General features: G+C 39.2%; 1 protein-coding gene across 7 annotated transcripts in view; it reads left to right on the top strand.

The window, feature by feature from the left end:
* Window positions 1-11849, top strand: part of aff4 (AF4/FMR2 family, member 4) — a 110742-nt gene extending 98893 nt beyond the window's left edge. For all 7 annotated transcript variants that reach the window (XM_078551042.1, XM_078551041.1, XM_078551040.1 and 4 more), the window contains 3 exons: window positions 34-77; window positions 9645-9868; window positions 11556-11849. In XM_078551042.1, coding sequence (XP_078407168.1) covers window positions 34-77; window positions 9645-9868; window positions 11556-11683 — 396 coding nt within the window. In that variant the 3' untranslated portion in view covers window positions 11684-11849. The remainder of the gene's footprint in view (window positions 1-33; window positions 78-9644; window positions 9869-11555) is intronic.
* The last annotated feature ends 4089 nt before the right edge of the window (window positions 11850-15938 follow it).

Genomic DNA, 15938 nt, shown 5'->3' with positions numbered 1-15938 from the left:
ATTGCTGTGATATTAAATAATTTTATTTTCTAGAATTCATATAACAGTGCGCAGGCTCAATCACCTGGCGTAGGAAGGTAATTTATTTTTCCTGTGTATATGGCTTTTGATTAGTGTGAATCTTTTCTGTTATGTTTTTGAATCTGTGAAGTTTACTTAATGGTCTATCTTACATTATGTTTCCAAAAATTAAAAGTTGATACAAAAACAGTTGGCTGGTATATTTGAATAGCTAATGGGGGCTAATGTACTTTTAAATGTACATCCTTTTTAGGAAGCAAACTTAAACCCTTAGCATACTACTTTGAGGTGCTCAGTTCTCCCGTGTAAAAACCATTGGTTCAGACAAGCAAGGAAGTTCTGGGTCCTTCTGTTAAGTATTGGGCACAAGTAAGGCTATTTGGTGAGCTTTTTGACACTTCACATGATATTACTGTTTATTTACTTCAGCAACTCTTAATCCAAAGGCTGCTGATAGTTTGGGGATTTCTTTTTAACCTCCATGAGCTAATGAATTGGTAAATTGATAAGAACTGTTTTATTTTACCTCCCTGCTGCCACATTCCAATTTTGGGGAGTGTTTATCCATCTACAAATCCAAAATGATTGACACTAAATTTAGACACCAAAGCCAGAAATTTGTTTGAACCTAGAAAGGCCAAGCTTGGTTAATTTTAATTCCATTCACTACTCCAACAGTTGTAGAAGTCTTTAAATGGCTATGTAGAGAATGGGATTAGCAACTAAATATTGCTGGATATAACACATTTAGAAATGAAAAGGAAGGAAGATGAAGGTAGAGTAGCTGTATTAGTTAAAGATAACAGTGGCAGTACTAAAAGGATATGTACCTAGCAGTAAAATAGACACAATCCATGTGGATTGAGTTACGAGAAGAAGGGATCCATCATCCTTCTGCCAGTATACTATAAACCACCAAATAGCCAAAAAAAAGAAATATATTATAACAAAGTAGTAACAGACATAGAATAATAATCATGGGAGATTTCAACTACACCCAATTAAACTGGCAAAAAGAAGTAGTGAAAGGAGAATAGGAGAATTAATTGAGATATATACAATTAGGAAGGGCCTATTTCCATTCGTAGAGAGCTCAATAACCAGATTTAAAGTAATTAGTAGAAGGATTGGGGGGAGTTGATTAGCTTTTTCATCCATAGGGTGATGGCAATCTCAACATTATACAATTCAAGATTAAGATCGAGATTGGCATAAATAGTGGCAAAATGTAACATATTGGAAAAGAGCAAATAAAGAAGAAATTAAGGTGGGACTAAAGATAAACTGGTAGAAAAATCTTGAAAAACAGGAAAATAAATGGAATTCTTTAAATTGTTAATCACTAGAGTTATAGAGAAATCTATTTCACTATAAACACAAAATAAGTAAGCTAATTATGAGGCACCATGGATAAATAAAGAACCAAAAGAGAAAATTGAGTGTTTAAAAAAAAATGAGGTACTTCGGTACTCACGGAGAGGAGGACAAAGGTGGATAGGAGAAAAGTTTTTTAAAAAGGAATGCAAAGAGAAATTATGAAATCAAATTATTGAGAAATTATAAAATCAAATTATCAAGAAATATAAAAAGAAAAACTAATAGTCTAAAGATACATAATAGCATACGGAAAATTAAAGTAAGGATAGGGCCACTAAAGGGTGAGCAGGATACCTAACAAGCAAGAATTTGCAGAAACATCGAATAACTACTTTGCCCAAGTTTCTACTAAAGCTAACAAAATAGACGCTACCAGGGGATAAGTTTAAAAAGAATATTAATACGATTGGGATAGAAAGAAACAAAATAATTGACAAACTAGCGAAACTAAGAGGATAAAACCCTGGGTCCAGATTGTAGGTGTCCAGGCAGGAGATGACAGCACTAGATTATATATATATCGAAGAGGTAATAGTGCCAAAGGACTAATGGACAGCTAATGTTCTTATATACAGATGAGAGACGGAAGAAACCTGGAAGTTGTAGACTAGTCAGTTTAACATAAATGAAAAAAACAGTGCATCTAAAGATAAAAAGTATAATATAAAAATAATCAAAATCAATTCCGAAAGGTTTTGTGCTTAACTATCTTATAAAATTCTTTGAAGAGGTAATGGAAAGAGTAGACAAAGGTAATGTAGTACCTGTCATATACTTGGATTTTCCAAAGCCTTCATAGAATCATAGAATGGTTATCGTACATTCAGCTCATGGAGTCGATATGGCCCTCTGTGAGAGCAATTCAGCCAGTCCACTTCCCTGCTCTTTTCCCCGAGCCCTGCAAAACATGCAGGCAGTACACTCTAAATCCCAGTCCTTTGCTGGGCAAAAAAATGTCTTCCCATCACTTTTTTTTTGCAAATCATTTAAAACCTGCGACCTCTTGTTCTCGACCCTTCCACGAATAGGAACAGTTTCTATCCAAACCCCTCATGATTTTGAGCACCTCTGTTAAAACTTCTCTCAACCTTCTCTAACGAAAACACCCCAGCTTCTCCAATCTGTCATCATAATTGATACCTCCCATCCTTAGAACCATCCTCAAACATTTTCTGCACCCCTCAAAAGCCTTCCAGTATGTACCCAGAATCGAATGCAATACTCCAATTGAGGCTAACCCAGTGTTTTACAAAGGTAGTTCTCAAGTTCCTCGCATCTGTACTCTGTGCCTCTATTTATAAAGCTCAGGATCCCTTATGCCTTTTTTAACTACTTTCTCTACTTGCCACCACAATGATTTGTGCACATGTAACTCCAGATCTTTCTGTTCTTGCACATTGTCTAGAGCTGTACCCTTTAATTTATATTAGCCTTGTTTTGCTATCAAAATGTATCACTTCACATTTCTCTGCATTAAATTTTATCTGTCATGTGTCCGGCCATTCCACCAGCCTGTCTGTTCTCTTGGAGATTAGCCTCCTCGGTTAACAACGCATTAAGCTTCGTGTCATCTGCGAGTTATGAAGTTGTGTTGTGTACATCGAAATCTAGGTTATTAATATATAATCAAGAAAAGCACTGACCCTGTATATCTTCCTCCAGTCTGAAATACAGTTGTTCACCATTTCTGTTTCCTGTCACTCAGCCAACCTCATATCCATGCCACCGTTTTCCCTTTTATTCCATGGGCTTCAACTTTGCTGACCAGCCTAATTGGTGACACATTATCAAATGCCTTTTGAGACTGTGGCATAGTGCTAATGTCACTGGACTGCAGGATCCAGAGATCCTGGCTAATGCTCTGGTTCAAATCCCATCATGGCAGCTGATGGAATTTAAATTCAATTAATAAAATCTGGAATTAAAAATACTAGTCTCAGTAATGGCGACCATGAAACAGTTGTCGATTGTCGTAAAAGCCCATCTGGTTCTTTAGGGAAGGAAATCTACCATTCTTACCTGGTCTGGTCTACATGTGACTCCAGACCCACAGCAATGTGGTTGACTCTTAACTGCCCTTTGCAATGGCCTAGCAAGCCACTCAGTTCAAGGCAATTGGGATGGGCATCTAATGCTGGCCTTACCTGCAACGTCCACATCACAAGAGAGAATAATTTTTAAAAACACGTTAACTTCATCAACTCGCTGTTACCTCATCAAAAAAAGTCCCAAAATTTTGGAAATGTACCACCTAGTAGACTGATGTAAAAAGGTTGGGATGTGTGGAGCCGTGGGACAAACAGCTGAATGGAAAGTCAGTTGGCTTAAAAAAAAGCAACAGAGATTAGGGGTAATGGGTCTTTATTCAAATTGGAAGAAGGTAGAAAGTAGTAATCTACAAGGATCCGTTTAAGAACCACTAAATTTATATTAGTGCTTTGAATTTGGGAGCAAGTAACTCAGCATTAAAATTTTCAAACAATACCAAATCGGGGTGTAATTAATGATGAGGAAGAATGCAGCATAATATAGGACGACATTAGAACACTTACAGTCTGGACAATTAAGTGGCAAATTAACTTGTAAGATATATAAATATGTGGTGGTGCATTTTTGTAAGAAAAGTAGGAAAGCGAATGGGGAGAAGAGCAAAGGAATATGGGGGTATTCGTGAAAAATTATTAAATGCAGCATTTTTCAATCACTGCCATTAACCAGTTTCCTTAAGTAAATATTTCCCTTCACTCTAAATTCCTCACTTACAATATCCGCTGCAAGCTATTTTAAAAACTTGATTTTATTATTTATTCTTTGACAGCTTGCTTGGCATCGTTGGCTAGGCCAGCATTTATTGCCCACTGCTAATTGCCTTTGAGAAGATCGTGGTGAGATGCCACCTTGAACCGCTGCAGTCTGTGTGGTGTAGGTATATCGATTGCTGTTAGGAAGGGAGTTCCAGGATTTTGACGTAGCAACAGTGAAAGAACGGCAATATAGTTCCAAGTCAGGATGGTGTGTGGCTTGGAGGGGAGCTTGCAGGTGGTGGTGTTCCCATGCACCTGCTGCCTTTGTCCTTCTAGATGGTAGAGGTCGCAGGTTTGGAAGGTGCTGTCGAAGAAGGAACCTTGGTAAGGTGCTGCAGTGCATCGTGTAGATGGTACACAATGCTGCCACAGCACATCGGTGGTGGAGGGAGTGAATGTTTAAGGTGGTGGATGGGGTGCTAATCAAGCATGCTGATTTGTCCTGGATGGTGTCAAACTACTTGAGTGTTTTGGAGCTGCATTCATTCAGGCAAGTGGAGAATATTCCTTCACATTCCTGACTTGTGCTTTGTAGATGGTGGACAGGCTTTGGGGAGTCAGGGTGAGTTATGACAGAATTCCCAGGCTCTGACCTGCTCTTGTAGACACATCATTAATTTGGCTTGCGCAGTTCATTTTCTGCTCTGTGGTAACCCCCTCCAGATGCCAGTGGGGGATTCAGCAATGGTAATGCCATTGAATGTCAAGGGGAGATGTTTAGATTCTCTTTTATTGGCGATAGTCATTGCCTGGCACTTGTGTGGCACATGTGTTACATACCACTTCTCAGCCCACGCCTGAATGCTGCCCAGGTCTTGCTGCGTACTGCTTCAGTATTTGAGGAGTTGTAAATGGTGCTGAACATTGTGCAATCATCAGCAAACACCCCTACTTCTGACCCTATGATGGAAGGCAGGTCATTGACAAAGCAGCTGAAGATGGTTGGGCCCTGGATCCTACCTTCAGCAACTCCTGCAGCGGTGTCCCAGGACTGAAATGATTGGCCTCCAATCATCACAACCATCTTTCTTTGTGCTAGGTGAGACCCTAACCAGTGGAGAGCTCTCCCCCGATAACCAGTTTTACGAGGGCTCTTTGTTGCCACACTCAGTCAAATACTGCCTTGCTGTCAAGGGCAGTCACTCTCACCTCACCTTCAGTTCAGCTCTTTTGTCCATGTGTGGACCAAGGCTGTAATGAGGTCAGGAGCTGAATGGCCCTAGCAGAACCCAAACTGCGTGTCAGTGAGCAGCTTATTGCTGAGTAAGTGCCACTTGATAGCACTGTCGACAACACGTTTAATCACTTTAGAGCCATAGAATAGAGCCATAGAAAAGTTACAGCACAGATGGCGGCCATTCGGCCCATCTGGTCCATGCCAGCCCGAGGACACCCAGGTGCCCTTTCTAATCCCACCTTCCTGCGCCTGGCCCATAGCCCTGCAGCTTACAGCACTTAAGGTGCAGATCTAGGTACTTTTTAAAAGAGTTTAGAGTTTCTGCCTCTACCACCAACTTGGGCAGCGAATTCCAGACACCCACTACCCTCTGCGTAAAAAAGTTCATCCTCATGTCCCCCCTGCACCTTCTGCCACTTATCTTGAATCTATGTCCCCTGGTTCTAGAATTCTCCACCAAAGGAAACAATTTTGTCCTGTCCACTCTATCTATTCCCCTCATAATTTTGAACACCCCAATCAAGTCACCTCTCAGCCTTCTTTGTTTTAAGGAAAATAACCCCAACCTATCCAATCTCTCCTCGTAGCTACACTTTTCTAATCCTGGCAACATTCTTGTAAACCTCCTTTAAAGAGCTATTACGTCCTTCCTGTAATGTGGTGACCAGAGCTACACACAATGCTCTAGTTGTGGCCTCACCAGTGTTTTACACAATTCCAACATTATATCCTTACTTTTATATTCTATACCTCTGCCAATGAAGGAAAGCATTCCATATGCTTTCTTTACAACCTTGTCTACTTGAACTTTTGCCTTCAGGGACCTGTGTACTTGTATGCCAAGATATCTCACTTCATCTGCCCCTCTTAGTATATTCCAATTTATTGTGTAATCCCTGTAACTGTTTGACCTCCCTAAATGTATGACCTCACACTTCTCTCTGTTAAAATCCATCTGCCACTTTACCGCCCACTCCACCAATCCATCTATATCGATTTGGAGATTATGGCTATCCTCTACACTATCCACTACTCAGCCAATCTTTGTGTCATCTGCAAATTTCCCAATCGTGCCCCCCACGTTCACGTCCAAATCGTTAATATATAACGCAAACAGCAAGGATCCCAACACCGAGCCCTGTGGAACACCACATGAGACAACTTTCCATTCGCAAGGGCATCCATCGACCATTACCCTTTGTTTCCTGTTACAAAGCCAACCTTTTATCCAGTTTGCCACACTTTGTTGATGATCCAAGAGTAGACTGATGGGGTATTAATTGCCCAGATTGGATTTGTCCTGCCTTTTATGGACAGGACATATCTGGACAATTTTCCACTCCATTGGGTAGATGCCAGTGTTGTGGCTATAGAGGAACAGCTTGTCTAGGGACGTAACTAGTTCTGGAGCACAGGTCTTCAGTACTATTGCAGGAATGTTGTCAGGGCCCATAGTCTTTGCTGTATCCAGTGCCTTCAGCCATTTCTTGATATCATGTGGAGTGAATCAAATTGGCTGAAGACTAGTATGTGTGATGCTGAGACCTCAGGAGGCTGAGGTGGATCATCCATTCGGCACTTCTGGCTGAAGGTTGCAAATGCTTCAACCTTGTCTTTTGCATTGATGTGCTGGGCTCCCCCATCATTGAGGATGGGGATATTTATGCAGCCTCCTCCTCCAGTGAGTTGTTTAATTGCCCACTAGCATTCGTGACTGGATGTGGCAGGACCTGGACCTGATCCGTTGGTTGTGGGATTGCTTAACTTTGTCTATCGAATGCTGCTTCTGCTGCTGGGCATGCAGATAGTCTTGTAGCGTCAGCAGGTTGACGCCTCATTTTTAGGCATGCCTGGTACTGTTCCTTGCATGTCCTCCTGCACTCTTCATTGAGCCGGGGTTGATCCCCTGGGTTAGTAGTAATTATAGAGTGGGGAACATGCTGGGCCATGAGGTTACAGATTGTGGTTGAGTACATGCTGCTGCATTGATGGCCCACAGCACCTCAAGGATGCCCAATTTTGAGTTGCTAGATCTGTTCAAAATCTATCCCATTTAGCACTGTAGTAGTGCCACGCAACACGATGGGGGCATCCTCAAAGTGAAGATGGGACTTCATCTCTACAAGGACTGTACGGTGGTCACTCCTACCTATACTCTGTTGGACAGATGCATCTGCGACAGGTAGATTGGTAAGGCCGAGGTTAAGTACAATTTTCCCTCTTGGTTTCCTCACTACCTGCACAGACCCAGTCTAACAGCTGTATCCTTTAGGACTCAGCCTGTAGTGATGCTACCGAGCCACTTTTGGTGATGGACATTGAAGCCCCCCACCCAGAATATATTCTGTGCTCTTGCCACTCTGTGCTACTTCCAATTGGTGTTCAACACTGAATTGTCAGTTGAGTGGGGGTGATGATAGGTGGTAATCAGCACAAGGTTTCCTTTCCGATATTTGACCTGATTTGAATGTAAGGAATAATTCCATTAGTGTGAATATGCCAGGCTGTTATTTGACTAGTTTGTGGAACAGCTGTTCCAAATGTGGCACAAACCTTCAGATTTTCGTATGGAGGACAGGGCCTTTGTTATTTCTGGTGCCCAGGTCGTTGCTGGGCGGTCTGTCAGATTCGTTCCGTATTGACTTTCCTGTAACGGCTTGATACAACTGAGTGGGTTGCTAGGCCATTTCAGAGGGCAGTTAAGAGACAACCACATTGCTGTGGGCATGGAGTCACGTGGAGGCCAGATCAGGTAAGGATAGTAGATTATCTCCCCTCAGCAATATTAGTGAATCAGATGGGTTTTTACGATAGTCAACAATGGTTTCATGTCACCAAAATACTGAGGCGAGCTTTTAATTCCAGATTTATTAATTAAATTTACATTCCGCCAGCTGCCATGGTGGAATTTGTACCTCTGTCCCCAGAGCATTAGCCTGGGCCTCTGGATTACTAGTCCAGTGACATTACCACTACACCATCACCCCTTAATTAATTAGATTGCTGGTGTGCAGGATGACAACAAGGCATGTCACATAATTAAGTTCTGAATTCACCACCATTCTGGAACACCACCTACATTCTGACTATAAGAAGCAACCTAAGTTTTTTTAAATTTTCTATTTCTTTGCATCTGAAAACAAAGCCCACTGCTTAATTTAACAGTTCATGCGGACAACAAATTTTATTTTCTTTTTATTCATTGGGATGTGGACATGACTGGCTACGCCAGCATTTATTACCCATCCCTAATTGCCCTTGTTCAGAGGGCACTTAAGAGTCAACCACATTGCTGTGGGTCTGGAGTCACATGTAGGTCAGACCAGGTAAGGACAACAGATTTCCTTCCCTAAAGGCCATTAGTGAACCAGATGGTTTTTATGACAATCGGCAACGCTTTCAAGGTCATCATTAGACTTTCAATTCATAGTTTTTTTTTACTGAATTCAATTTCCACCATCTGTTGTAGTGGTGTCCTGGGTCCCCAGAGCCTTACCCTGGGTCTCTGGATTACTAGTCCAGTGACAATACCATTATGCCACTGCCTCCCCATGGTTTGGTTATGCTGTTGCTACAGTTATCCATTCTTGACTATTACATTTGAAGCATTACAATCATTTAAATAAACTTCAAGTTGTAAGAAGCTCTGAGCCTTTTTAAACTGTGCCCAACACTGAGGTTAGGCTCTGTGACTTCAAACCCATGCGATATGATATTATGTTGTCCTGATGGGGGTTCTCACCGCAGGACTCTGTAAGTAGGTCAGAACCTGTCTCTAGAATAATGTTGCCACTTCTTTATTTCTGTCCAATAAAACTGCTGAACAACAAAACTGCTGAACAACAATACTATACTAGCTGTATAGATAGAAAAATAAATTAAGGATCCATGTACTGGAAAAACCAAAGAAGCCTCTGTATTGGCCAACTCCAAGTAGAATTATTTCTAAGCATCAGTACCTTCTTGGCGATTGTGTATGCCTCTGTTGAAGTTAGAGTGCTGCTTGTCAAATAAGTTGCTGATACTTAATTTCTGACACTCTTATGCCATTTGGATGAGGAGTCAGAGAGAAGCTGATACCTGTAGTACTATTCTTCAAAATGAACCTCTATGTTCAAGAAGATAATGAAGGAGAGAACTAGAAACTAAACCAATGTATAAAGAATTCCTTAAGAAACAGTTGAATCTGAAAGTTTGTTGTTGTGTTTTACCATTTTGGAAAGTGTTTAAAGTTTTTTTAAAGTTCTTTTTCCCTCTTCATTTAGCAAAGCTGCGGGTACGCCATCTCCAGTCTCTCCCAAACTTTCTCCAGGTAATACTGGGAGCTATTCCTCCGGAAGTAACACTTCCTCCAGTAGTTCTTCTGCCTCCGTCACAATACCACAGAGAATCCACCAGATGGCAGCTAGTTACGTTCAAGTCACATCCAATTTCCTGTATGCCACTGAAGTGTGGGACCAAGCTGACCAGCTAGGAAAAGAAAACAAAGGTAGGTTATAAGTGGCTTTTATTTTATGGCATATCTGGTATGTTAAAAGAGTGCATTATATTAGTGCAACCTGTGTTTAGCAGGCAGACAATGTAGAACTCCAACAGCCAGATCAATCAGCTTGGCATCAACAGATATGATGATAACTCCGTCAAGCAATAGCCCATCATTTATATATTATAAATGTGTAAATTTCATACTATTAGAGTGGGAAAAGTAGTTTGAGATTTAGTCTGCGGCTAATTCCAGTATTTTTTGGATTCTACATTGAGATTTGCTGTAAAAATCTAATAAATGTTGATAGCAAGCCAGAAAAGGAGATAATTAGGAGAGATGAACAAAAGCTTAGCCAAAGAGATAAGTTTGAAGGACCATCTTAAAGGAGGAGAGGGAGGTAGGGAGGAAATTCCAGCGCGTAGGGGCTAAAGCAGCTAGCTGAAGGTACAACCAGAATTGGAGGAGTGCAGATATCTTGTAGGATTCATGGAGGTTACGGAGGTAGAAAAGGGCCCAGACCGTGGAGCGATTTGAAAACGGGTCAGAATTTTCATACCAAGACTTTGCCTGACCAGGAGCCAATGTAGGATAGTAAGCATAGATGTGATGGGTGAATTGGTGTGGGACATGTTAAAATACACGCAACAGTGTTTTGGATGAGTTTAAGCTTATTTTGGAGGATGGAAAATGGGAAGCTGGCCCGATGAGCACTGAACAAATCTAGAACTAGCAGATACATGGACGAGGGTTTCAGCAGCAGGTGAGCTAGTGCAGGGGTGGAAATGGGTAATATTACCAGGGTGGAAGTAGGCAGTGGTAGAGACGCTCATCTTGGGGTTAAATAGGACACCATGGTTGCAAAAGGTCTGTGCAACCTCAGGGAGGAGGATGGAATTGTGATAATGGAATAGAGATGGCAGGGACCTTCTGTTTTCCCAATATTTAGTTGGAAATTTCTATTCGAGACTGGATGTCGGACAAATCAGAGGCCACGGATGGACCCAGAGAGTTAGTAATGAGTCCAAGTGGGTAGAACCTGAAGTATTTTCCGATCCCCAGCCTATGTTGAGTTAATTGATCAACAGATTGCTTTGTGTTGCTAGATAGGAAGGAGACTTTGATTCCTAATCATGATCCAGTGACATCTGCAGGTAGAGTCCATTTCTGGATATCATGAACTGGATTTTATGGTGGTAATGACAGTGACATTGTCAGCATTTTCAGTCATTAGTCCACTGAAACTGACAGCAATATCGAGAATCTGCACATCTGCAAAATAACATGGAAATCCTGACGTTACTGTCATTTGAGTCTACTGTATTCCATAGAGTGTGCTCTAAGGTTTCCACAGACTGCAATCTCCCAGTGCAAACATGATTTGACAAAAACTTGCACTTCTACGCTGCTGGTCTTACTGTAAAAACTCTTGAAAGAGTTGCACCTTGTTGAATGAGGTGCTGAATGACCTTTTTTTTTATGGCTACCTTGTGATAATTAATACCACATGGACCAATGGGAAAACAAGTTGAATGATGCATTTGTACTATGGCACAGATAAATATACTTGGATTTATTTCTTTTTTAAATTATCTTGATCTTTTTCAGATAAATACTTAGAAGTTTCAACGATTTTGTTGATCCAATAATGTTAATTAATGAAATTATTGAAAGATTGTTTTTTTGCTTACAGACTTTTTTGTGGAGCTGGATAAAGTGATGCATCCTTTGGTGTTCAGCAGCAGCAGTATGACCGATCTTGTGCGCTACACTCGTCAGGGTTTACATTGGCTCCGACTGGATGCTAACCTGTTACCATGAGTTTGGAAAAGTTGGACAGAAGACCTGAAAAATCTGTTGTTTACTTACTTTCTCAATCCTTTCACGTCACTGTTTCCACTTTTCTAATTGTAAATAGGCTCCTGACCTTTTACAGAACAAAAATTATGACGAGTTACTTGCTGATTAAACTATTTTTGAACCCAGTACATATAACTATTTTTAACCCTTATATTACATTTCTTCACAAATACCTTAAGAGCTTCAGAAGCTTTGCCCAATTATGAAGGATCATTTCTTTCTGTTTGCAATCATGTAAACACTGTGACGAGCAACTTTTACATTACACTAATTAAGCAATCAGAGCTAAGAAAACCAAGTCACTTTGCATGGAATCTCCAATGCGTGCTTTTGTGTTTTACTTTGTGTTCTATTTAATAGTTCCATAGAAGTTCATAACTATTGTAAGGATAACTAGAGTTTGTCTACCTTTTGAATACTGTTCAGTTTCTGAACTGAATCAGGAATTATCACAGGGTATATTAAAAACTCTTACTAATTGTGAGAGGCAGTAGTATGTTCAAGGCCAGACTTTGTTTCCAGGTTGGGTGCTGTGACCTACTTGGGAAATTTACTTAATCCATGAAAGTAGAAAAATGTGCTGGTGCTGTAACTGTGATGCACAGTTTTCGTGAACAGCATTGACTTTCTAGCACAGTTGATATAATTGTGAATGGATTTATTGCCAGATGACCATTTTAAGACATTGTTTACGTGGGTACTTTACTGCATTCATTTTTGAATGTTGCGTACTGGATAAGTGAATTGTCTGAAATGGTTTAGTGTAACATTTGTACAGAATGCATGCACCCTGGTACAGGAGATGTACAACATTCATATGGTTATAGTAACCTATCTGAGATGCTGGACAAATGAATAGCAGCTGCTTGCATCACCAACACAGCTTGCCCTGCTTCCAAGTGTCTGCTGGTCTGTATCACTAGGCAAGCATCTTATCCAACCTATAGTGTACATAGACAGGAGTTAGCATTGAGATATGCACAGCTGGACAGTACCAGATATGAACTGACATCTTTTACAGTGAATACTGTATTTGTCAGAAATGCTTCTTCTTTAACTGAATGTTTTTTTAAAGTAAAAGTGGGATGTGCCACAGCTTAAGTACTTTTAACTATAAATAATTGATTGAGTTTCTTTGTATTAAGTCTAAGATCTGGAAACTCAGACTACCAATGCAACAATAATTATGCATCAGACTTACACTGCTGCTTTAAATATCATTGATTAACATAAATGCATTTCTTTAAAACTGAAGCAGTATAACCAAGTTTGCATTTTCCATGTTTTTGTTCTATGCTCTTTGAGAGTTTGAATCTGCCACATCAAACATACTAGGTGTGCCTTATACATCTCTTGTATTTCTCCCCTGGTTTGTTTTATACTTACAGTAGCTTACAAGGTGCTACATCAAACAGTAAGGCTGTGTAATGATGTAATTTTGAAGAAAGCTAATTCGAGTTGTCTTCCTCATCTCGAGTCATGTTGTGTTGTTGAATGTTGGTATAGTTTGTGACTACATCTGCTGGATATCTATGTTACTCTAAAATGATTACACTAGTGTGGGATATGGAATTTCTAAGAAATAAAATATTTGGGGGGTTGGGGGTGCAGGGTGCAAACATTCTTGTAATCTGCAGCTAGGTGAACTGAAGAAATATAGCAGCCTAAAGAGTCTATTTTACTGTAACTTTGTTTTAAATCTAACGACTTCAGTCTAGAAATATTTACCATGTTGAAAGTTTTTGTTTCAAAACAATGATTATCCTGCCAACTAAAAAGGAAATTGTATACTTGCCATATTTTAGCTTTACGATAATTAGACTGCAGTCAGCAAATATATAAGTAGTTTAAAAGACAAAGGAAATTTATTTGGAGGGGTTATTAATCTAAATCAGGCCATCTTATTTATATATTTATTTTTTATTTTGGGAGGCACATTCTAAAAATGTTTTCTCTTCGCTGCTTTAAAATATTGCAAAATGGATTTCCTGCTGAAAATCCATCAATGTGCTTTGCCATTTGAAGTGAGAAGTGACATCAGTATGGAGTACATGGATGTGACAGAATGTGAATGAATGGCGGAGGTTTACTTTCCCTTCTCCCAAAAAGACTTAAATTATTGTTGAATGTTTCCAATGTGCTTGATGTGGAAAGACCAGCCTGATTGTGCAAAGTGTGCTTGATTTAACAATCAGCCTCTGCAGCACCATGAATTAAGAACAGGGAATTTTTTAATGCAGGGGAAGACAGGAATATATTTTTTAAAAATTAAAATGGCAAACATTCATATTCTTAAGAGTTTCATAATGGAGCTGGATGGAACAGCTCAGCAACCATGCTTTTCCTCACATCTGTTACTGCCGAAATGCCTTTGTGTTGGTGGCAAACTTCGGAGAAGTCAAACAAATAATACTTAGTGTAATCAAAAAATGAGAGCCACTTGTTATAAACTAATACTTGCAAAGTAACCTGTAATGTATTTTCCAGTGTCCATTCTGTAGAAACTGCTAATGTATTGAACCACATGGAATGCCCATTGAACCACTAACTAGCAGTCTTCCTGTCCAGTGGTATCTAGAGAGATCCTCAAACATTGTCAGTCAGCCGAATTCCAAAATGGTTTCAATCTTTACCGTTGTTGTCTTGAGCTATGTGTATGTGATGTTAATACTGAAGGTGTGTAATAGGTTTGTGTTTGATACGATGTCTGCGCATAAAGTATCAAAAGTTTTTAAATGTAATGTGCATTTCTAATTATAAATGTTTATTTGATAGAAATAACTGACCTTATAATATTTTATAGTATTTATTACTGTAGATGTCTAGGTCAACTAGACCTTTTAACAAGCTGTTTGCATTTAATGCCTCCCTATGATTTGTACTTTCATTTTCAGAATCCAAAGATGAACAAAATTTACTGGAAACTATTTCCTCCTCACTTAGCTTCTACAGAGTATTTTTGTTTATTTCCAGTCTAGCGCTATCGATGAATTCATCAAAACACATAGAGCATTCAGATATAATGAAATATGACAGAAAACATTTAAAATAAATTTAAAGGGAAGTGATAACTATGAACATTTGAGTATGCAGCTGACTTTTGTATGTTCCTATAATGTTATTAAAGCATGTTCTGATCAGTGTTTATACCTCACCAAATCATTGCTCTCAATTTGCATGTGACTTTTCAATTTTAATTTAGGGGATTTGCTGAAAATGAACGTTTTGTTTCTTTACAAAATTACTCATACAATGTTCAGTTGATTGCCATATTGTTTAATATTTCTTCTCTTCCCCAGCCCAACCCACCTATAAACAAATTGTTTGTACGAGTAATGGAAGAATAATGAAGTAACTTAAATACTAGCATTTTGCATAGTTTTGGAGGTCCTCAAAGTAACTGCCTGTATTTTATTTGAACTATATAAGTTCATAGAGTGTTATCCCCATCAAATAAATGTATTACTAAATACAATTAGTTAATATAATTTAGTATATGTAACTTACAAAATGTACCTTACACAATGTACTTTTTTAGAGCTTATGGGAAATGGACTACTTTTAATTCTAATTTTCTTTTAAATATGTTTCAAATAACTTGTTTGCTTATGATTTATAACACTTGATTACGTTGACTTATACAAATGGAGGTGAATAGTGAACTCAGTGAGTAAAAGCTTTATAGCTGTGGATGAGGTTGCTCTCTAACATAGTGCCATCTTTTGCAGTATACAGTACTTTGGCTCTACAAAGAGTATTGCAGGGTCAAGATTGTCTCAGATATGACACATTTGCATTGGGATGTATTTGTAAAATAATCTGGTTATGGCAAGTAAAGCATTGTATAACCTGAACTTATGGCTTCTGTAAAGAATATTATATATTTCCATCGTAATGGAAAAGGGTTTCTAGCAAATCTAAATTGTTGCAGCTCTGCTCTGTATTTTTCAACTTCAGCCACAAGTTGCATATTTTTAAGGAAAATGGGATTCACGTATTTACTGTGTATAAAAAAAGAACCCTCAGATTCTTGTTAATTATTCTGTCAGGAAAGTAGGTCTGCTGTGTATAATGCAAAATTGTTAACTTTAGTGAACTTCCAGTGAGCTTTTTCTTTAATAAACTTTTCAAATGCAGGCTAGTCTTTGTTTTTATTGCATTAGTGCTACCATGCATGTGAAGGCTCAAGTCTATTTCCATCAAGTTATGTTTCTTA

The sequence above is a fragment of the Cetorhinus maximus genome, chromosome 10 (assembly GCF_964194155.1).
Source record: "Cetorhinus maximus chromosome 10, sCetMax3.hap1.1, whole genome shotgun sequence".
In the NCBI taxonomy this organism is placed as follows: Eukaryota; Metazoa; Chordata; class Chondrichthyes; order Lamniformes; family Cetorhinidae; genus Cetorhinus; species Cetorhinus maximus.
Note: the sequence above shows the minus strand (reverse complement) of the source record. Positions and strands in the feature narration are given on the sequence as shown.